The sequence below is a fragment of the Ochotona curzoniae genome, unplaced genomic scaffold, assembly GCF_017591425.1.
Source record: "Ochotona curzoniae isolate NIBS_2020 unplaced genomic scaffold, NIBS_Ocur_1.0 contig_1482, whole genome shotgun sequence".
Taxonomy (NCBI): Eukaryota; Metazoa; Chordata; class Mammalia; order Lagomorpha; family Ochotonidae; genus Ochotona; species Ochotona curzoniae.
The window spans coordinates 188,826-212,361 of record NW_024465100.1 but is presented as its reverse complement, the minus strand read 5'-3'; the positions used below and the strand labels follow the sequence as shown (position 1 = coordinate 212,361).

General features: G+C 46.8%; 1 protein-coding gene across 2 annotated transcripts; it reads left to right on the top strand.

The window, feature by feature from the left end:
- Nucleotides 1–1,129: 1,129 nt before the first annotated feature.
- Nucleotides 1,130–21,638, top strand: YBX3 (Y-box binding protein 3). Of its 2 annotated transcripts, XM_040966890.1 has the most exons (10): nucleotides 1,130–1,636; nucleotides 5,159–5,222; nucleotides 6,223–6,256; nucleotides 8,673–8,762; nucleotides 10,753–10,875; nucleotides 13,564–13,767; nucleotides 17,225–17,322; nucleotides 18,510–18,678; nucleotides 19,990–20,090; nucleotides 21,054–21,638. In XM_040966890.1, exons 1-9 carry the CDS (start codon nucleotides 1,381–1,383, stop codon nucleotides 20,053–20,055), a joined length of 1,104 nt encoding a protein of 367 aa, XP_040822824.1. In that variant the 5' UTR covers nucleotides 1,130–1,380; the 3' UTR covers nucleotides 20,056–20,090; nucleotides 21,054–21,638. The 2 variants fall into 2 exon arrangements, with proteins under 2 accessions (XP_040822824.1, XP_040822832.1); XM_040966898.1 differs by lacking the exon at nucleotides 13,564–13,767 and having other exon boundaries at nucleotides 1,138–1,636.
- The last annotated feature ends 1,898 nt before the right edge of the window (nucleotides 21,639–23,536 follow it).

Here is a 23,536-nt window from a genome sequence, read left to right as displayed (position 1 = left end):
CAGCCCTGGGTTCTGCCCCCAGTCTCCTTGGCGGAGGTTCAGTGGAGAATAACCTGTGCCACCAATCTGTGATCCTGAGCCTGTCCTCGAGGGGTTACAGGTGCAGCGGAAGGTACCATGCCAACTCACTGCGCGTGTCTCCTCCGCTGTCTTAGACATTCGCAGCTCGGGACCTGTTGGTGCTAAATTGGCATGCATCTGTCTATATTAATTCTCGGTCGTCTGGACTTGGATTTCATCTGCAGATTACAGACCAAACGATCCCTAGGTTGCTTTTCAAGAGTAAGTTTCCAAATAGTCTAAATTTTCACGTATTACATTTCTTTTATTTCAAAGGCAAGCAGAGAGATCTCCCATTCCTTGGTTTGCTCCCCAAACGCCTGCCACAGCCGGGCCGAAGCCAGGAACCCAGAAGCCAGAGGCAGAGCGTCAAACACAAAGATCTTTTTCCTGCTGGTTCTCTCCCCAAATGCCAGGCGTGGGTCAGACTGAGGTCAGGAGCCTGGGAACTCCATCAGGACGAGGGTGGCAGGGACCCAAACACTACAACCAACACCTGCTGCTTTCTCAGGGTGCGCACTGGAGTTGGAACTCTGAACCTCAGGCCTCCAACGCAGGATGCTGGGAGAGGAACCCAAGGATTCCAGTGTGAGATGCTATCTTTTCTAGCCGCGACTTCACCCCCGCCAGGTCAGACGCCCGCCCCAATACGGTTCTAAATAGTCGACCGGGAATCATTTGTGGAGCTGAGTGTAATGAAAGGAACCAAAGTAATGGGTTGACCAAAACTTGCTGGCGAGTATGAAGCGCAGCGAAATCCGGACAGCTGGTTCATCTCCGCTAGATGTAGTTTTTCAGGCTCCGGATGTGTCGAGGTCAGGGGAGGTCTCTTGAACCCAGCTCCCAGACAGAGACCGCCGCCCAGGCTCCTCGGAAAGCAACCCGGACTGCAATTCTGCCCGTGCCCCGCTCTGCAGCAGCCTGGGCCGTGCGCTCTGGCTCCTGGCGGGCGGGCAGGGATGCGGGCGGCGCTGGCGCCAGGCGCCTTTAAATGCTAATGAGGCCTCAGCCCAAGTCCAGAGCCAAGTTCCCCACCCTCTTCCCAGGCCCGCCCTTCCCTTGGCGGGACGGTGCGCCGCCTAGAAAAACTTGTGCGGGGCCATTTTTGGGGCAGTAAGATCCAGCGAGGAGCCCAAGAGCGAGTGCGCAGCCCGAGAGCTCGAGCCGCCTCCGCCGCGAGACCCCCAGCCCGGCCGCCGCTGCACCGCGCCGCGAGATCAGCACCGGCCTCCCAGAGCGAGCCCGGCCGCCGCGACCACCAGCCGCGCTAACCGCCGCCCAACCGCCACCGAGGTGCCCGCAGAGAGCAGAGCAGGCGGCATGAGCGAGGCGGGGGAGGCCACCACCACCACCACCCTCCCGCAGGCTCCGGCGGAGGCGGCCGCCGCGGCCCCCCAGGACCCCGCGCCCAAGACCCCGGCGGCCAGCGGCGCGCCCCAGGCCTCGGCGCCGGCGCCCGCCGCCCTGGTCGCAGGAAACCCAGGTGGGGACGCGGCCCCTGCAGCCGCCACGGGCACCGCGGCCCCCGCCTCTTCAGCCACCGCCGGCGGAGAGGACGCGGAGAAAAAAGTTCTCGGTGAGTCAGGTCCCACGGGGCAGGAGCTGCTGCCAGCCGGGCGGGCGCGAGTGGGCACTTCGGCTGCATTTCCCACGGGGCTCGGGGTCCCCTCCCGACGTGGATGGTGGAGGCTCAGGTGCCCCCAGTCTTGAGCGCGCCCGCCTCTCCGCACGCCTGCCTGCTCGGAGGGCGATGCCAGGTGAGCGCGCTGCGCTTTGCGCGCTCCTCTCTGCCCCGCGCGCGCCTCCCTGCTGCTCCAGGGGGCGGGCGGGTTAGGGGTTGGAACTTGTGCCGCCCAGGCAAATCGCACCCCCTTCCCTCCTCCACGTCCCCGGTAGTGGAGAAATGCCTGGGATCTGGGGAGAGGGGGACTCAGAGTGGAGATGGAGGTGGATGTAGGGGAGGGACAGACACGTGGGCCCGCGACTTTGGAAGTCCTAGCTTGAGATCTGGATGATGAGCCAAAGGTTTCCTGCACAAAGAGTGAGAGAGACACACAGATCGGGCCTCCCACCGGGCAGGCTCAAGTGTCTGTCCCCGACGCCCTTGCACATGGATCTGGCAAAGGCGCCATGCTCCTACCAGCAGAACCAAAATGCTGTTGAGGACGAGTTGCATTCCTCCTCCAGAAGCTTGGGTCTAGTCCCACGGCCTCCTGCCCCGCTCTGTGCCCAGCGCTGCGCCGATCCTGGCAGTGTCCCCACTAGTCACCACCAAGCGCTGTCCCCTGGCTGCGCGGTGTGGGAGCGCACGTGGTGCAGCAGCTGAATAAATAAATAAATAAAACTTGCTCGGAAGTTGGGTGATGACGTCCTTAACGCGGTTACCACAGGACCTGGAAGGAACCGGGAAGAGAAGTTGGGGGGATTTAGAGGGCAGTGGCCTGAGGAGGGTTTGCGTGGCGCTTGCTGATTTTGTCCCGGGTTCGGGTGCTCTCGCCTCCCAAGAGCAGAATTGGGGGTGGGGCCTTCCAACAGGCAAGCATGAAGCTGGTGGGTGGTGCCTGTTCGGCCTGAAGGGTGTGTGCTCTCATCCGTTCCTCTGGTGAATAAATGATGCCAGACGCTTCCAAGAAATGCTCTCTGGGGGACAGAGAGTACGCGTTTGTGTGACGTCCCTTAGGCCTTCCTGCCTGCCGGCTCGCAGGGAAGTTGGAGGGAATGCTGTGAAGAGCAGGACTAGCCAGTCAGCGCTCCCCACTCAGGAGAGGCGGCCAGCTTGTTTATCCATAAGTCAGGTTCAGCCCCCGCCCGAGCTTCCTGCCACCTGTAACCTGTGCCTGCTCAGAAGCAAAGTCGCCCTTTTCTCTGCTAGACTGCAAGATTGCTTAACCCTGGTGAATAGTGTGTTGGGATCTGGTGTCTCCTAGGTGTTTGTTGGAACACCTCCGCGCACCAGCCTGTGAGGATGCGTTTTTTAATGATACCTTATTTCAGAACGGAGGGACTTTTGAAGTTCTCTGCCTTGATCCTTGTAGTCTTCTGCGATAGGGAAAGCAGGTACTACCTGAAGATGAAGGAAGCAGATAAGGTCAGGTGCATTTGCCCAGTCATTCAAGGGCTGTTAAGCCTCCGCGAGGTCCCTGGGGATGATGAGCTGTGAGCCTTTCATCTTTGCACCGTGAACTCCAGCTCTTTCAAAACGCTTGAAGGCGGCTTGTCTGTGTCCAGTATGTTCTGCCATGGCCTGCCGCTTTGCCAAACAAGCACATGGTTGCTTAAAATGTGTTCCCGGTGCTGACTGAAATGGATATCTGCTCTTGGATCCTTTCTGGTTGGTTCACATGGACCTGAACTTGAGTTTATAGCACACAGGCCAAGGCAAATGGATAAGCTAACGAAAAGTCCGCTCCTGAAGGAATGTTATAGAAACATCATGGTTTTCCTCTGTCCTCACTTCCCCCTTAGCCTGTGTATGTACGTGAAATGGGTGTGCGGTTTTTAAGCAACAGGTGTGAATGCCTTTGGTTGTGGGACTTTTTGGATGTATTTATGGAAGGAGGCATTTTCCTTCGTTGAAGTAAGGGGGAAAGGGGAGCTTTCTGCCTGAGCTGCAGATGGACCTGAGTCTGAGACTCACCCCTTGTCTTTCCTCCTTCGCATTTTTAGAGTTGCCTAAGACAAAAGTGTTCTTCCAACAGTGTTCGGTATTAAACACGATTCATTTATATGCGTGTGTTTGTATATATTTATATTTGTATTTATACTTGCAAGTCATTAACAGCATATAAATCCCATTTCACAGCACCCCTTGTCTGTGTGCTTGCATCGGGAAACATGAACTTTCTTTTCCCTGCCTCTGCCCTGCTGCTCTGCTGCACAGGGTCCCAGACTTCAGGCCCTGGTAGTTTGAATGTCCCCCTGGAGAGCTCTTCCTGGGTATCAGACAGTACTTGGCCCAGGGACCTGAATGACACTGTGCTTGGAGTCATAAAGAAATTTTTCAATGAGAACTAAAATACCTTCCTGAGCCTCTCAGGATAGCAAAACTGGGAGCTGGCCCTGCCCACGCAAAGAGCCAAGTCCCAATGACTATGCTAGTTTTGCATTTGGAGACAAAAGTCATGGAAATGATAAGGCATGCAATCGGAGAGCGATGGCAGAGATTAATGTTGATTGTCCCTCCTGTTCTCTGTAGAACCTTTTTCTCTCCCAAAGTAACCTGTCGTTAGATTTCCTCACGTTGACCCTTCATATGAACTTTGTGAATTTGCCCAGGTTGGACATAGGCATTTACCTAGAGGAGAATCTGATCTTCACCATTGAGTCCAAGGGTAGTACTTGAAATAATTGAGATAAATAGCAATCTGTAAAGTGTAGGTTACATGGAAGTCACAATTTGTTAAATGTTGTTGTTTTCCTGAAAGAATTGTGTTCTATTCTGGCATTGCAAGAAATGGTCCTGCTCCCATCAGATGGTGGAGGCAGTAACCACACGGTGAAGAGGAGGATGAAGAGTGAAACGGAGCCCCCACTGCTCCTTGGGGCTGGAAAGAGGCCTGTTACATCATGTCTCAGGGTTGCAAGTAAAGAGCTGGACGGAACCTCTGGATTGCCGATAGGCCCCCCTCCCCCCCTTTGGCAACTAGCTGAGTTACTTTGTGTCTTTGTAGATTGGCTGTTAACAAGGAGCTGCTGTGTTGCTCATTAAAGTTTGCCCAATATTTCAAAGAGTGAAAGGGATGAATTAAGGCCCTTCATCTACCTACACTCTTTTTCCCTGTGGTCCTTCTTAGGCCAATAAAAACCTTCTGGGTTAGCACCTGGAACGCTCAACAGTGGCTTTTGATTTTCTTTGCTACAGAATGCATAAACGTGGGCCCACTACTTGAGACTTCACTGAAAAGCTTAGGAAAGAAGAAAATCAGTTGAGAACCGTTTCCTGATAACATCTTGCTCCATTTTCTTTCCCAGCTCTGTTTGGGAATTAAACTTGGCAACGGCTTGTCTCTGCTTTGTTGAACGTGATCAAGACCTTAGTGATATGAGTTTTATCTCCTTGTAGGTCAGATACTAATTTATCTGCTTAATCCTATTTTAGCCACCAAAGTCCTTGGCACTGTCAAATGGTTCAACGTCAGAAATGGATATGGATTTATAAATCGGTACGTGCATGTTTCTGCGTGTTTTAAATCTCGACATGTGTTGTGATTGCTGGTGGTTACAAGTTTCTTACGTGAGTAATGGCTTGTATAAATTTGAAGGTTTCTAAGCACTTGCGAATATTCTAGTCTCCCGGCTACTGGTTGTTAAATATTCACTGAAACACGTTTCTAAGTCTCTAAGACTCATTTCATAAAGTCCGGTCCTTAGAGAAGAGAGGAAAAGAAAATAAAAGCAGAGGTGGGACAAGTTGAGGCTCAGTGAGTTCCTCTTGGTAGCTTCATAGATGGAGAAATGAACTCTTAGACTGGTTAAGCAACTTTGCTAAGTTCACCCAAGTAGTGAGTAATGGAGTTGGATGTATAATACAGGTCTGGTCCAAGTCCTGTGTAGAAGCTTGAAGTGTTTTCTTGGAACCATGGTAACTGGGTGCCTATAGGAATGGGCACACCAGCTCCAGGCTGTGCACAGTGTCGGGATGTTTTCACATGGTAGCCTTGTTTGCTTTGCTTTCCTTCCCTCCTTCCTCATCTGTTTTGGTGGAACAGCGGTAGGAGGGTTGGGGTGGGGTGGTGGGGGGAAGCTGTTTTAAGTTTCAGTGTAAGGAGAGCCTAGTCCCCAGCTGTGCCCTGTCCTTTTAACTGTCTTGCTTTGCTTTTGCTGGGAGGGAAGTGGAGGGCTCTGATTACAGGCCACGTGGCTTAGGAAGGGACGAGAGGAAAGGGGGTGTTTCTGTGTCCAACTTGTGCACTTGGATCTGCGTGCTTTTTGGGGGGCGGCTAGGGAAGAGTGGGATGGACGTCTTGTGTGGAATTTGGAGTTCTCGGGGCAAGCTGATTGGAGGTGCCCACACTGAGTTCAGAGGACAAACAAAAATGTCTGCTGTGTTCTTAAGTTTGGGCATGCACATGCTTTACATGTAGATTTCTTCACATGTGGAAGTGTCTCCTCGTTCTTGGCACCTTTAATTGTGCTTTTTCTTCCTTCCCTCCCCTCCAACAGAAATGACACCAAAGAAGATGTGTTTGTACATCAGGTAAGAATGGTAAATACTCACACTCTTTCTGTGAGGAGGGGTGTCTGATCTGTTATTCCCATCCCCAAAATAAGTCTTGTATGTTATTATACTTAGAGCTACTCCTGAGGCTGGGCTGGTTGGGAGCTCATTCCCATGTTTTTAGATTGGCACATAAGCTCCCCTGCCCATGGAATACCTGTCCATTCTCTTTTGTGTCTTTAGTTTTTCAGTGGCTAGGTGGGCACTTCAAAAAGTTTGAGAAAGGAGGGATTACAGCTAACTTTACTTGGGTGTCCCAAAATTTATTTAGAAATCCATGCATAGTTCTCTCACATACATATTTTCCGTCAATCTGTAGGAGTCCACTGTGTCCATGGGTTTCAAAATTGGCAGGCATAGTCCCCAATAAGCTTTTTAAAGCCCATTTTCTGTCAGCTTTTTGCAGTGTCTCCTGGTTGGCATATACCACACCAGGTAACAAGAGAAGTGTAGCAGCAGGCCCTCCTGCCTGCACGTGTGCCGACAACAAACACCCGCCTTTCTGTGGTTGCATTTTTTTGTCTTCAGGCTCCCATGTGGCATTGGCTTGGGTGTGGGCACTGGCAATAGTGACACGTAAAAAGATACTCTTTAGTTGTGGTGGAAACCACAGCCTATTTCTGGTTGAGTGGACTTGCTTCTGTTGCGTATACATAATTGGAGAGGAGTTTTTGTTTTTGTTTTGTTTTGTTCAGATACAGCAGCTCTCAAAATCTTAAAACAGGCCGAAGGGAGGTGTTGCTTTTCACACCAGGAGGCTAATAGAACCTTCTGAGGGGAAGGACTCAGTGTCCTGGAGGCTGCTGGCATAAGGGACCTCCCAGGATTCTGTCCTGGTGGCCAGCGTTGTTAGCCTGTGAGTCTGTGACCTGATTCCAGCCTCCGTGAGGCTGTGTGGTGAGTCACCTCAATGTGTTGAGGCCTGCCCAGTTGAACAGGGGAAAAAAAAAAAAAAGAGAGAGAGAGAAGGAGCCTGCAGGGAGGGGCTGTTTTTTGGAATGGCTGAGTGTTGGAGCTGTGTGCACGCATATCCTGCCCTGAACTGCCTCCACCCCCACTCGCCCCTCTGTGGGTGGGTCTCTGCTCTATTGGTTCACTGTTGGTTGGTTATTTTTTTTTCCCCTTCCTCCCTCCTACTCAGAGTAGGGGAAGGGCTGGATTACACATGCCTAATCGCTTTATAAAATAAGGTTGACCTAGTTCCACTGAAACTTAGAGCCCCTTTAACTATCAGAGGGACCAGCAAAAGAAATGGAAAGTTGTTTGCAACAAGTTGTCTTTCTCCCACCCCCTGGGGGAAACCCCGAGAGGCTCATTCAGTAACAGATGTTGAAGTGCAGGTGTTTTATGCGGAATCCCATCTTTATGAACCTTTGTATGCCTTAGTAGGGACCAGGCAGGGATTCCAGGGTGTCTGACCGGTGGACGAGGGGAATGCTGGATGCAGTCTCGGGATGTGAGTCCTCCACCCCTTCCTCCATGGTGTCCAAACTGTTGGGCTCTCGTTCCTCCCTCAGAGAAGTCACGTGTGTGTCAGCTGTGTATTTCTTCGTAAAATGGGAAAAAGAGGGGGAGGCAAGATTATTATTGCTCGTATGCTTTGGTTTCCAAGGTAATTTTGCTCATTCTATCAGAAATATTTATTCTCTTGGCATTTGTTTTCCATTCTGGTTTTTTTTCTCCTGTGTTCTTTATTATACTGTTTCTTCTCCCCACCCCCTTTTTAATGTCTAAGTTTGTGATTTCTTTTGTATAGGAAAGCTGAGCCTGATGTGTGTGTGTGTGTGTGTGTGTGTGTGTGTGTGTATGTGAATTTCTCCAGAAGGTATTTCTGTACATTCTGATGAAACTGCAGTCTGAGGTGGGGAGAGACCCAAGGTAGCTAATAAATCCAGGACAGGATGAAGTGGACCAGGCAGGAACACTGTGTGTGTGTGAGGACACATTTCTTTGTAGTTCACTTATCAGGAGGTGTTTTGAAGAGTAGCACAAATCAAAAATGTAATGAGCGTGGCTGCCGTTTGGTCCAATGGTATGAAGAAGCTATCTGCGCCCTCCCATTAGGATGCCCGGGTTCCATGCGTGGATCCTCTTCCAACTCCAGCTGCCTACCCACACAGATGCTAAGAGCCAGCATGGCTCCAGGGGTTGGGATCCTGCCACCCACAGGGGAGACCAAGATTGAATTTTGGGATTCTGGGTGCCTTCTGCTCCCACCCTGGTCCTTGGCTGTCTTGTTGGGACTGAGCCAAAAGATGGAAGCTTTCTGTCACTTTAAAAATGTCATGTGGAGTGTGGCCTGATGGTGTTTCTGTCTCTCCAGTAATGTGAAGGGGATGGAGTTTGTGGGTCACGTATCATAATACACATAGGTGTGATCTTCCATTCTCAACAGACTGCCATCAAGAAGAATAACCCACGGAAATACCTGCGCAGCGTAGGGGATGGTGAGACTGTGGAGTTTGACGTGGTTGAAGGAGAGAAGGTGAGTGGAGGCTGTGGGGGGCACACTGCTCTGCTGGGGGAGAGCCCCTCATCCTGACTGGAATCAGCATGATGGGGCAGGAAGCGGGGGTGCAGGACAGCAGGAGTAAGTGCTGAAGCAGAGACGATTCCCATCCCTGAATGTCCAAAGCATCATTTAGAGTATTTTCAAAGTCATTTTGGTTTCTGGTCTAATAAATTATGCTAAACTATAATTATGGAGGAGAAAGCGAATTTCTCAGAATTTATAACCAATCATATATATGCAAGTGAAAGTTTTGTTTGTGGCATTCAAAATAGATTTAAAAAGCACTGCTTTGGGGCAAAAGAGTTTTTTTTTTTTTTTTTTTTTTACAGAAATGTGAAGTTTTCAGGCTGATTTGTACATATTTCTATTGACAAGTAACACATGGTAAAGATTATTTATCTCCATTAAAGAAGTTTGGCCTTTTTTTCTGGAACCCTGAGAGTCTGCCCTTGCTAGACTTGCGTTAAGAACTTTGTGCGGGTGAATTTATCCAAGACAAGGAATGGTCATTTTGAAGCATCCTGTACTCCAGTATTAGTAGTGTTCTTTTTGATTTATTTTCAGTCAATGGCCTAATATAGCCATCAGTGAACAAGGCAGACCAAGATTTAAAAGGCTTTTTACATCCGCACTAGACAGCTAGTCATAATGAATTCGAAACTGGCCTTGCCGTCCAGCCCATGGAACTACATTTGCCTTCCATATCACAGTGCTGGATGCAGGCCCCATGACTCTGCTTTGTGGACATGTCCCTGCTCATGGTACAGGGAGGCGGTAGATGATGACTCAAGTATTGTTGGGTTGCTGTCACCCACACAGGGAGACCAGGATGGAGTTTCAGGTTGCTGACTGTTCTGGCACAGTCCTGGTTGTTGTGAGCAGGTGGGGAGTGAGCCAGCAGATGAAAGAGCTCTCTCACTTGGTCTCTCTCTCTCTCTCTCTCTCTCTCTCTCTCTCTGTCCCTTTCGCTCTCCCCGTCTCTTTCCATGGATCTGGGCACTATTCCTTGTATTGTTTCCGTGTACCAATCTGTAGTCTATGTTTTTAGCAATTCTCGAACTATTCTGATGAAAAAAAAATACAACAAAATAAAACAAAATACTTTTTCTCATTTACTAATAGAATTTAAATGGTTCTCTTGACCAGCGTGTCTTGTGACTCCTGTGAAGTTTCACATCACCCACTAGCAAGTGCTGGTCTGTACTCGTCTCTCGGATTCCAGCAGGCTCTTAAAGTTTTGTTCTGCTGGATTAGTTTTACTTCTGTTTTTCGAGTTTGAGGTTTTACAAACTGATATAGGATATGAAAACCAGATAGATAGATAGATAGATAGATAGATAGATAGATAGATAAAAACATTATTTTGGTTACTTGCCATAGAGCTAGCCCTCAGGTTGTTTCAAGGATAATAGTAAGATCTGAAGAGGGCCTGCATGCGTGAAGATCATGTCACTAAATCAAGTTCCCTTTCTGTTGCGACCAGTATGGGAAAACTCATGCCGAAAAACTCACTTACTGTTGGACATGAGTGGTTTCGTACTTAGGGCTGAACTCTGCACCTGTTAGAGATGATGTAGAGGTTGTAATATATTGTAGGACACTAACAGTGTCTCAGTTTGTTTTCATTGATCTCCGATTACTTCCACTTTGGCAGTTGTGTCCTATTTACAAATTATTTGAAGAGGAACATACTGCTGTTGAACTTGGCATATCCTAATGAGACAACAAAGCTGGGGATGTGTGAGCCAACAAGCCAAGTATATATAAACCAGGACATCCTCCACCCTGCATCTCCACCTTGCTAAAACTTGGCTCTGTTTTTGAGAAATCTGTACCTCTTGTCTTCTGCTCTAGTTGTGCAAGGCTGGCTAGAATGTGTGTGTGTGTGTGTGTGTGTGTGTTTGCATGTTTGCTTCTTGTTGATTGATTTTGAAGTCATCTGTGATCATTTTTGTTCCCCCAGGGTGCAGAGGCAGCCAATGTGACCGGCCCAGATGGAGTCCCTGTGGAAGGGAGTCGTTACGCTGCTGATCGACGCCGGTACAGACGTGGCTACTACGGCCGACGCCGTGGACCTCCCCGGAGTGTACGTTGTCTCTGTCTCTTGTCAGTGACAGAAAAAAACAAAGTTTCATATCTGAAAAATTAACACATGTGCGTTTGGAGCAGATTGGCGCCCTGTCTTCTCTTAGAGATGTTTTTGGTGTGTGGAGCTTATCCATAAACACTGGCCTTGCTGGAAATTTGCCATCGAGATGTGGTAGCGGTGAGGGTGCATTAGGCCACCAGTAACAGGTGGCTTAGTTACCTGGCAGCTGGGAGAATGGGATAGAGAGATGGGTGCCAGTGTTGTCAAAGAAGCTAGCTCTGCCTTGGGCTCCTTCTTTTGGCCTTCGTTGGCCACACTATGTGGTGTTCACTGGCAAAGGAGACTTCATGACCCTAAGTGCCATAAAGGCATCACCCATTGCCTGGCACCTAACACTGTTGTCCGTGAAAAACATCAGTGTTGGGTTGTCAAGAAAGAATTGGAAATCACTTGTGAATGGGCAGAAGTAACCATCACGGAAATGCAGGCCATCCAAGTATTACACTCAGTTGAGTTACCTCAACTGAGAAGCTGTCCTGTTTGGTGTAACATTTCCACTTGATCTCACAGTAAGCAGTCAGCCACGGTGCAGTGTTTCGGCACTTCCAGCTGGTCCCACTCCAGGGAAAGGCGCTCACTAGCACATCTGGCTCACCCACCCGTGGCAGGCTCGGTGTACACAAGTAACATCTCAGGCCACCCTAAGTGAACCCCGTCCCTGCGTGGTCATGGGGACCCTGTTAGAGCAGAGTCCATTTTAAGGATGTTTCCTAGAATTAAAATCAGGAACCGGTACCGCACAGCAGCACTCTGGGTGTTTTATGGACATAGGATTATGGTTACGTCAGGCATTCAAAGCACTTCTGGAAGATTTCAGCAGAGTGAGATACCTGCAGGTTGAGAATTACATTTTTGTTGTTGTTATTGTTTTGATGCCTTTTTTTTTTCTGCTTACCTAAATCCTTTTCCTCTCAATAGAGTGTTAGCCATACCCTGCCCTGATCGGTGTTGTCGTGCCCCTTAGGGCATCTGTTCTTATCCTGGTACTGCTCATCCTACTGCGTTTCTAACAGTGAGCTGTAGGAGGGGCAGGGAGAGCTGTCCTGAAGTCTGCTCCCTGCTGAGGCGGAAGTCAGCGGTGCTGGAAAAGCTTCCATGAAAATGTCTGCTTAAAAACTGAAATTCCGGAGTCATACCCATAAAAGAGACTTAGAAATTAGATTCTCAGAACTCCCAAAGTATCCCATTTAGGTGTTTTCTTGTAACACTACCTAGATTCTGACACAGTTTATCTCCTGAGTAAGTGTGTGGCGCTGCGGTGGTACTGTGGTTTTTGTTGTATACAACTCTTCCCGAGACAGTATGGAAAAAGTACAGAAATAAAAGCAGTTCATACGCCCTCACTCTTAATATTCGGCGCATAATTTTTATACAGATATATGTGGGGGACCTGGCCACATGAAGCATGCCTTGAAGAGAAAAACAGCTTGACTTTACTGCAGTTAGACAAGTTGAGGCTTTTCCCATTTTGAACTCATGCACGTGGACTTGTCCCAAAGGAGAATAAAGTTGAAATAACTCCTCCAGCCAGAAGTCATGGGGCGTGATGGTGTTCTTTTTTGATTTGTCCTTGAAAATTATAGTTACTTTCCATAACGGCTATCTGTGGCTTTGTGATTCCCCCTTAGCATAAAATTCGAATCACATTCACTGAGGGATGTTTGGTTGGCTCACTTTTTAAAACATGGAATGGTGGCATGTGACACAACAGTGTAAATGTGGGAAAAATATCAAACAAGGCAGTGATTCTCTTGGTAAACCCAGTCTGTGTTTGGATGTCACCAGTGATGGCACTCGGTACTGTTTATTATAAAGTACAATCAGAACTTAATTCGTGTTCTTAACGATGTGTGAGTATCCATCAATATTTATTGTATTCAACATCAGTTTTAAAATTATTTCTCGAGTGTATGATAATGATTTATATGTGGATATAAATAATAGGTTAACGAAACAACTCTAAGTGGAATTAGAAGGGTACTATTGCTTTTTCCATTCTTGCAATTCTGGTCGGCATAGGGTCCATGTGCAGGTGGCTGGTTTCTGGCTTTTTGCACCCACCTACCTTGAGACCACATGTATCTGGCCCTTGGTAGACCATCTCATGTGCTCAGAAGCAAACAAGCAGAGAAAAGCAGCATCTTAGCATGCCAAGAAGACACTGACATTCCTGATATGTTGATAACATTGTATATTATCTGCAGAGATATTATTTTTTGATATTGCCCTGCCTGTGCCTCAGTGGATGATAAATGTTGGCAGACACGCACTTGAAGGAGTTAAGAGATTATGAACATTGTAGATACTCTGTGGGCAGTTAGTCAACTAATACCAAGTTTCCTTAGGGAAAAAAAAATTTGAAATCCTTCTAGCTTGGTTGCTCTTGCTTTGCTGCTGCTTCGAATTTTATCTGCTCAGGTCAATGTTAGTCTCCCTGTGCTTTAGCCCAGGCAATCAAACAATATTCTGGGTTACATGTGTTTTGTTTATAATGGGATTATTGCTTTGCGGGCATGTTATTTTTCTGTCTTTTTTTTTTTTTTTGTAATACTCGTCCTAAATGGTAGTCTTTAGTTCTTTCCTTGCTGCAATCTCTTCTGAATCTTTGTTTCTTTGCTTCGCTAGTACGCTGGGGAGGAGGAGGAAGGGAGCGGCAGCAGTGAAGGATTTGAGCCCCCTGCCACTGACGGGCAGTTCCCGGGGGCCCGGACTCAGCTGCGCCGCCCCCAGTATCGCCCTCAGTACCGGCAGCGGCGGTTCCCGCCTTACCACGTGGGACAGACCTTTGACCGTCGCGCGCGGGTCTTTTCCCATCCCAACAGAATGCAGGTAACATTGCACCTGGGACTTGTCTTCAGCAGTCCTCACCTTTTCCATCCTTCTCTGCCTCCTCTTCCTCCTCCTCCTCCTCCTCCAACACCGGCTGCTGGAAATGAAACCTTGCTTGTGGCTTCCCGAGCCGAGGCCTCCCGCCTTACTTTTTCAGACTAGAAGTCCAGGTGATGTTTCCGGAAGGCACAGCCACATGAGCCAGGCCAGTACTAGGGGACCTTAGCAGGTAGCACGCACGTTCAAGATGACAGAAGTGTGAAATACTACAGAGTGGTGGATAGGTAAGCCTGAGAGCTTGGACTGCGAAATCAAACAAGGCCTGGCTTAGCCACCTGCCTCTTGTCACTGGTGAGGCTGTTAACAAGGCAAGCTTGAGAGACAGGAAGCTATTGCTGCATTCCGTGGGAATGCTAGATGCCTACAGCACAGGGTTATGACTTGTAAATATAAAGGAGTTTGCATAAAGCCTGCAACTTGAGTAAAATGCACGCAGCGCTGGAGGTGGGTGAGACTGTTCAGTTTTTTTTTTAAGAACGCCTAAAATGGAGTGGAGATTGTTGATTATCGAGTCTCCTTCCTAACTGGGAAGTGTTCTCAGTAGAGTTACTGTGAATTAGTTGAGTTGTGTGCTAGGTAAACCTTCCACACACAGCTTGGTGTTCCCAGGAACCCTGGGAGCCAGGGCTAGGCTTTCCCCAGCCGTGGCCGTCTCTCCTCCCTGCTATCCTTGGCGGATTGTTTTTTTTCTTTGTCTCCCTCCCTGCTCCTCCCCCTGGATGTTTTGACTGAACATTGCGTACAGTCTGTGCCTTGCTACCTTCCCGCATCCATCTGCATGGCTGTGTCCTTTCTACATTGCTTCTTGGGGTTTTTTTTTTTTTTTCTTTCCACTGTTTAGCAGCTGCCCTTGACAAATACGCTAAAAATAGCCAGTGGGCATACATGTATGGAGACACTGGGTCCAGGAGACATGGAGGTTTCTTTAGGGCAGTACCCTGGGCTTCTAGGAAATGAGGACAGGAAAAGTTAGTGGGGTTGTTACATGCATTTATTTTTAGTGCTTTAGTAGTACCTTCCTGAAATAATCGTTCTCTCTAGATCTTGTGTGTGTATCCTGTTTGCTGAGAGTACAACTTTTTCATAACTTTAAGAAAAAAAAAAATCTGGCCTTCAGAGTAATTCCTTAGTGCTGTGTAGGGAACCAGCTCTGGAAAGCAGTTGAAAACTGATTTTTACCATATGTGCATATTCTCATGGTAACTTTATTTCATAGTTGTTTACCCAGTCCCCGTTCCATATTTGAAGTAAAAAACATCTGAGAGCTCTTCAGCAATTTTTTTTTCTTAGAATCTTTTTTTAATGCATCCCATATTTGGGTGTTGAGTGACTCAGAAGTCTTGTGTGTGAAAACCAATGGCATCATTTAAAAATTCCTAAAATTATCTTCCATAGAATTAGGCTACTTCAAAGCTGTCAGTGAATCATCTTAAAAATGTAGATAAATCTCTGTGATGATAGAAAAAAAAAATGTTGAAATTAAGTAGGAGAGTCTTGGACATCTCCCTCTGTGTACATTACTGAAATTTATTGGCCACAATGGGGAGTGAGAATGGTGCTATTCCGGCCAATGGTATTTGCCTTGTGCGCTGAGGATATAATAAGATAGCATGACAGACATATCAGTAATTGGAAGATTTCCCCGTTGTAGAGATAATGGTTCTTTACTATCTGAAAGTCAAGTTCTTGCCTATATGAATGAGGCACAGCACTAGGATTAACCATGCATAGTCTTTGAGCACAGAGTTTCATGATAGAAAGGAGCAGGGATGTTTGGCAGGTACTGAGTGGCAGATGTTTTCAATCCATTTGTTCAGTCCTCCATACGGACATAGGAAGCTGTGGTCCATGTGTTTGTTGCACAGGAGGATATAGGAATGTTTTGGTAATTAACACCTTTCACCTACGGCTGCGTGAACAGGAGGTGTTAGAAGTAGATCGTGCTTGCCCGTGCACTTCTCTTATTGTTCTAACAGATTGTAGTCCTTTATGTATAATGATTATTGCTGCCTCTACCCATGGTTTATTTGTGAAGCTTGTTCAGGAAACCAGGGGAAAGCTCATGTGGTGGGAATAGTGGAGGGGCCGGATGGAGTGAGGCCAGGGAAAGAGCTGAGAGGAAGTTAACCCAGCTAGGGATAGCACAGTGGGAATGACTGGCCTCCTCTGAAGGCTGCAGGCTAGGAAAGGGACTGGGAAGAGGAGCGTATGTGAGTGGTTATCTGACTGTCCTGTGGGGACCAGGCCACAGGGCCGGGTGACAGTGGGCTAGAGTGTTAGCAGTGGATGGAAGGTGAGTATTGTGTGGCAGGGATCAGGGGGTGCTTGGAACAGAAATGACAGCATCTGATGAGAGGATGAGTGTGTGGTGTGAGCACATTCTAGCTCTGCTGGGTTGTTTTTTGTTTTGTTTTTCACTTAAGACAAATTTGAGAAGGTTGAAGTAAGATTGGTTTGTAGAGATAAAGGACATGTTTAGAGGTCCGTTTTGAAAATGAGAAGTCACCACCAACTAGCGATGTCAAGTTGGCAGAAAGTAAAATAAAGCAGGGAAGGCTAAGAGGCGGGGAATGCCTATGGTTGGTTGGTATAGTTTTAGATGAGGTGTGAGGAGGGCATTGATATGACTGCCAGATACAGAGTTATAGAGATTTTTTAAATTAATATTATTATTATCTAAAAGAGAGAGCCAGAAATCTCCCATCTTGATGGTTCACTCCCTTAATGCGCCACCCCTAATTGCCCAGGGCAAAGCTGACGGCCAGGAACTCAATCTGGGCCTCCCATGTGGGTGGTAGGTACCTAACCACCCGAGCCATTGCCATGTGCCTCCCAGCTTGACATTAACAGGAAGCTGGAATCAGAAGCAGACCTGGCACTCAAAGCTAGGCACCAAGAGATAGAAGGCAGGCATGCCAGGTGCAGTCTTATCTGCTCCACCAAATCCCCACTTTACTCGCTTTTTTTTGTTGTTGTTCTTTTCTCCCCCTGCAGTTGTTCAATGCTCATTTATTCCCTTAGCTTAAAATAAGTTTATCATCAAGAAGTTAGGCTCTGTTGTCTTTTTTGAATGTGACACTTGACACATGCAGCTGAGAGGCTGGGGAAACTGCAGAGAACGTGAAGATTGGAATGCAAAGCGGCAGTGAGGTGTAGGAGAGCCCCCTGTAGGAACTGATCAGGCTGTGGAAGGGAGACCACCTGGAGGATTGAGTGGGTCTGAGTTGGGAGCGGCTGAGCAGATCCTGTGGCTCAGAGGTAGTAGGCATTGAGCCCTTTCTAGGAGAGGATTTCTTTGCAGAGTTGAATGAGGTGTGTCAGCTTCCTCTGTGTTGGCTCTTCTGAGTCTCGTGCACCTCGTGCGGACACTTACCTCAGCTCTGCTTGCCCTCTGCAGGCTGGAGAGATCGGAGAGATGAAGGATGGCATCCCAGATGGAGCCCAACTCCCAGGACCGGTTCATCGAAATCCCACCTACCGCCCACGATACCGCAGGTATGTGGGGCCATTTCCCATCCCTGAAGACTGGCTGTGGGGCTCATGCGTGCCAGCAGCATGGAGCTGTGCACTATGGGCAGGACTGTTAGGATTTTACCACGTGATCTGCCTGCCAGAGGTTTATGTTGTAATTCTGGTTTTTCATGATCTTTTCTAAGTATCCTCATGTGTCCTTGGGAGAATTTCTGGACTGTTGAAGCCACAGTCACTGCATATGCCAATTGGACATTTAAGAAGTACTCTGTACCTGCCCAAGGGAGTAAATGCTCAGGCGGGTAGAATAGGCAGTGATAGCTGGTATATGTGGCATGTCCTCACTGAGCAGTTGCTATGACTACTGTTGATGCTGAGGTGGGTGAAGGAGTGGGTTATTTTGTATTTCACCCCTTGTGAAGACTGAGTCGAGGCAGACCTGCTACGATCCCTTTGAAGCTCCTGTGTGCGCCTTGCCTGTTCTTTGCCTGATCCCTGAAGCAAATAAAGAAAAAGGACAAGGTCATGATGGCATTTATATTGGCACCGGTGGTGAATTACTAGATATAAAGTAAAGGGACTTCATAGAAATGGTTTTAACGAAACAAAAAGGAGATGAAGGTAGTTTTTGAGTATATCTAAGTTCTGTTGATTCCTAGCTACGTGACCATGGATGAGTCCCCTTTGGCTGATTTTTATCTCTAGATGGAGTGCTTCCGTGTGGTCTGATGAAATCCTTGTCATGAGAGTGTATATGGGTGTTTGTTTGTTTTCTATGCGAGCTCACAGAATTAGCACTAAAGTTAGAAATTCGATGCGAACAGACTGTGACATACAACCATGTTCATTTTCTTCCTGTGTTCAGTACTCCAGGCCTCCCCTAACGTAACCACAGAGCACAGATACCAAGTCGCTTTTCTTTCCCTTAATGCTTATCGTTATCAGAGTGCCTGATACGTATTCATTGTATTTCTTTACAACACAAACATGTACCTATGGAAAAGGAAACTGATGGGAAAAAAAAAAAAAGGTTTTGTTTCTTGGATTATTTTTAACCAAAACCTTGTTCCCTTTTCTGCCACTGTCTTTGGAGAATTCCGGCAATAAGTTTTGATGATTAGACATTTCTATCTTTAAACATAGATCAAGCCTTTATCTTTTGAGAAGTAGCACCGCCACTTGCCCCCTTCCACACTTGTTCTCTGCTCTAGGGGTCCTCCTCGTCCACGACCTGCCCCGGTTGTTGGAGAGGCTGAAGACAAAGAAAACCAACAAGCAGCCAGTGGTCCCAACCAGCCTTCTGCCCGCCGTGGGTACCGGCGCCCATACAACTATCGGCGTCGCCCTCGTCCTCCCAACGCTCCGCAAGATGGCAAAGAGGTAGGTTCTGCTGCTTAGAGGGCGTGCCAGCACTCCAGTCACCGTGCATCACACGAATTCGGGCATCCTAAGGGTACGTGACAAGCAGACACAATGGATGCATCATTTTGCTTAATGTCCACATATATCTTCAGTGTCTTCTCATAGTTTATGGGAACACTGCATATTTTAAAATACTATTACTTAATTATTTTTATTGAAAGGACAGAGTTACAGAGAGAGATGGGTCTTCTGTTCACTGGTTCACTTGCACAAGTGGCTGAAGTGGCTAGAGCTGAGCCAATCTGAAGCCAGGAGCCAGGAGCTTTTTCCTTGTCTCCTCTGTATGTGCAGCAGCCCAGCATGTGGGCCATCCTCCTCTGCAAGAAGCTGGCTGGAAAGTGGAGCAGCCAGGACCCTGTCCATATGAGATACCAGAGCCTCAGGTGGAAATGGCCTACTCTGCCAGGGTGCTGGCCCTAATTTAAAATAATTTTTGTGCCAAAATATATTTCTTTTAAGTTGATTTCTCCATGAACTTGAAAGAACATTTTAAACTTTTTATTTTGAGATTAAAGAGAGCTAAAGAGCTCTCATCTGTTGGTTCACTCCCTAAATTGCCACAGCCTAAGACAGCACACGTCTCCATCTGCTGCTTCAGTTCACAGCGGGCAAGGCTGAGCAAGCCAGAAGCCAGAAACCAGAAGGCTCATCTGGTTCTTTCCTGTGCTTGGTGGGGAACCCAAACACTTGGGACCATCCTCTGCTGCTGTTCCCAGGCCATGAGCAGGGAATTGGATCAGAAGTAGAGCATCTGGGGCTTGTACCAGCACCCATATAGGATGCTGGCATAGCAGGTGGTAGCACCTCTCATGTGCCATGATGCCATTCCTGACACAGACATCTTACCTGATACTAGCCTAAACACACACCCATCCACAAGCTGAAATAACCCTGTATAGACTTTATGTATAACACAAACCAAACATTTGAATTCTGCATATCTACACTCTCTGAAAAGAATTACCTTTGCCAAAGAGGATTTGGAACTAAAATGCTTAAGGCTGTGCAACTGAAAAGCCAGAAAGTGGACTTGAGGCTTGTGCAGAAAGCAGCCGCAGCTCATAGGCAAGATGGAGAGCAGTATTCAGTTGCCACTTCAAGGCCATTCTTCAAGGGTCCCAAGGTTTTGACTCAGTATATAAAGTAGTTGGTGATGTTGTTTTTTGCCTCCAGCTAGGAAAATTCCGACTTGTCAGACCTTTAGTCTTGAACTCTCATGGTCACCTGAATGAGCTCCTTTCTGGTTTGTGGCTCTGTGTTGTGTTTTAGACCAAGGCAAGTGACGTACCAGCCGAGAACCCCGCTCCCGTGACCGAGCAGAGCAGTGTTGAGTGACACCAGGCTCCCCAGGCACCTTCACCATCAGGACGGTAAGAGCCCGGCAGCCTGCTCTCCACCTGACAGGCACTAACTGTGCGACAGACTAATCAGACTTGTTCTGGAGTTCATCTCTGTCGATGCCTTGTGTTCAGTGGGGTTGGAGGATAGAGGGGATAATGCAGTGCCTGCTGCTGCTGTAATGGAACTGCTGGCTGTATTTGCAAGGCTTTGTTGAAAGAACGACTATGAAGTCCTTCTGATAGGACAAGATAAAGAATAAGCCCTAGAGAGACGTAGCTTGTTCATGTTGGCACTGTTGTTTTTCCCCCTTTCTTGTCTGCTTTATTAACAATTTGGGAAATTTAATTTGTATGGGTCAAAATATACGCAGCCAAATCCTAAAAGGGCCATCTGCTTTCATGGATGATGATTTGGCATTTAAATCAGATTACTTTTCATTTCCTAGACATTTGCTACACTGACAATATTCTATCTCTGGTAGGAGGGGCAATTTATCATAGAAATAAAGCTCCCTATTCGAACTGTTTTAAAGGTGGTCATAGCTTTTTACTGATAGCATTATTTCTAGGTATTATTCCTTTTTAAAAAGTGGAAATAGGAGGGAAATGTTTGTCCTATTTTTAATCTGTGATGTTGGGGAAGTGGCTACATAATTGTGGGATGTTAGATTAGGAGGAGTTGTTAATGTTGTGTTTAATGTACGAGGCCTCATGAGGATTTCCTCATATAGAATTGTACAAAGTTTTACTCTTACGTACTGCTTTTCTGACTTTTAAATGTCATTAAAAATGCAACAGTTGCCATTGTATCAGTGCAGAGCTTACAAGTCTATACAAAGCATGAACCTTTTGCTTAAAAGCTTTGCAATTTTGGTTTTTGAATCGACATGCAAAACAGAAAACCATCACTTTTTGCTGTTGTCGTTGTTGTTGGTTAGCTTCTGGGTCATTTTTGTCAACTCTTTATAAAAAGTTGAATTTTTCTTTTTCCAGGTGACCTAAAGAACTAACAACCATATTAAAATAAAATGAAGCAGAAAGCAAAGCATGACCATAAAATTAAACCAACACCAAAGAAACATCCAAGCAATAAAGCAGACAACCAACCAAAATTTGGACATTTGAATGTTTACCATTACTCTTTTAAGAAACTAACAACTGCAAATGGAAGATGTCAGACAGTGTTCCCGGCAAGCCAAGAACCTGGGAATGCATGCACAGCACACAAGAGAACTGCCTCCCCAGTTTCAGCAACCACTAGGTTTCTATTTTGTTCCTGGTTTTTACTGTTTTGGTAATATGAATTGAAAGAAGAAATATACCACGTGGGGAGGACCCCCAACCAAAGAAATCCGAAATATATAGTAAATGCTTTTTTTCTCGCCTTTTTTTTTTTTTGTTCATTCTGGATGCTGGTGCTAAACTTCCAAGTGTCATGATTTTAAAAAGAAAATTTTATGCCCTTATTTATTTCTAGCACGAGGGGAGGATGGCATTTTGGCTTTCGTATGTGATTCTCTTGGAAAATGTGCAGTATGATGTTCTTCACGAATAAAATTTTGACCCTTCAAAGGAAAAGACGTGTAACCAGAACGTATGTCCGTGTCCTACCTGGCTTCGTCCTCTGTTGACCCCACTTTGTTAACTTGCTGAAGGGAAAGTTCAAAGCCAAGTTTAAAGGAGAGTTAGTACCATTTCATAAATGTAAAATGTGCCTTTAAAATACATAGAAAACTGGAAGAGCTTTTGAGGAGTGTGCAGTGGAGAACTAAGTTCATGTCTGACTTAGGTACAAGTTGTTTGAGTAGACTTGATGCCTTTAGGTACTTAGTTCCAATTTAGTGTTAGTTTTTGTGTGCCCCAACATCGCTGGTACAACGTCAGACAGTTCATCATCCCGTTGTCTAGCTATATCCAACACTTTCACTTGGAGTCCATCTTTTGTTTGGAAGCAGAGATGCATGTTGCATTGTGTCTTCACATCTGGGTATGGTAGTCGTCATTACTCCACCACTACACATTTCAGTTTGCATGATGGATTCTTATAATAGAGAGAACATATGGTATTTCTCTCTCTTTTTTTTTTTTTGCCTATGGCTGTCCAATTCCCCAGCACCATTTATTGAAAATATCAACTTGACTTAGTTAAATTGCTTCTATATATTTGCTGCCAAAGCAGTTGGCCATACTCCCATAGGTCTGTTTCTGGGGCTTCAGCTGTGTTTGTTTTTTATTTTAATGATTCATTTGGCAGATAGAGAGCTTCCCTGTGTTCATTCATGCCTCAGATTCCTACAATGATCAGGACAAGGCCATGATCACACTGGGACCTCCCAAGAGGGTAGCAGTAGCCTAAGCAGTTGAACCATCCCTTACTACTGCTGCCTGCAATGTGTATTAGCGGCAGGAAGGATCTGAGGCAAGATAATCAGTGTCTTAACTGATAGGCTAAATGCTCACTCTGCAAATGGAGGATTAGCCAGCTGAGCCATTGTGCCAGCCCTACAAGTGGCATCTTAACTCGTTGGGCTGCAGTAACTGCTGCTGAGCGCTTTGATGTTTCTTTTTATATCCCATTGAATTAACCTAGGTACCAAGCACTATAAATATTATATCTCTTACTACTACATTCAGTGTAACATACTCTATTTCCCTTTCACTGCTGCAAAACAATCACTATTAAAAATTAACAAGCCCAAATTCCTCAGGGCAGTCAGCAGCAGCTGCTCTAACCAGTTATCTTAAATTCTGATGCCTTAATAGAATACATGTTCCCCTTGTGCTTGGTTGGGTGACTTTCCCTATGCAGCTTCTGCTCCCAGTCTACTCAGGAATCAAGTCCGCTTCATGCCAGGAGTCTGCTTGGTTTTGTTTGTTTGTCTGTTTGCTTGTTTGAGCTGGTTCTCCTGTCAGTCTGTCAGCAGGGGACAAAATGAGGGAAGCAGTCTGCTTCAGATCAGGATGACACGTCACTGATGCTGTGCTCCGTGGGCCAGAGCTTTTTCCCTGGCTGCACCTGGATACAAGAGTGCTGGAAAAGAGTCTGGCCAAACCTAGGGCAACGTATCTCTGCCTTGGTCACAATTAGAAAGCATGCAACAAAGAGAGGTGGGTCCAGGTGTCAATCAGGTTCTTTGTGAATACAATGTTTAGGCTTCTGTCCTTAATAAACATAGCTTGGGCAATGGACAAAGAAGGCCTGCCTGACCACCCCCCCCCCCCCGCCAAACAAAACAAAACAACAGCAGCAACAACAAAATAGTTGCCTTTTCTTGGCGGACTTGGTAGGGCTACTTCTGTGATGGAGCCAAGATCTGTTTCAGCCTCGCCTATTCAGAGTTTACTTCTTTTTCATAGACTGCGATGTTTCCTGAAAACACTTGGTAAGAAATGACATTATCATAATCTGGCCTTAAAAACTTGGCTAGTTTTATTGAATTTTCCCTTTCCTAGCCCAGAAAGAGTTTAAACTGCTT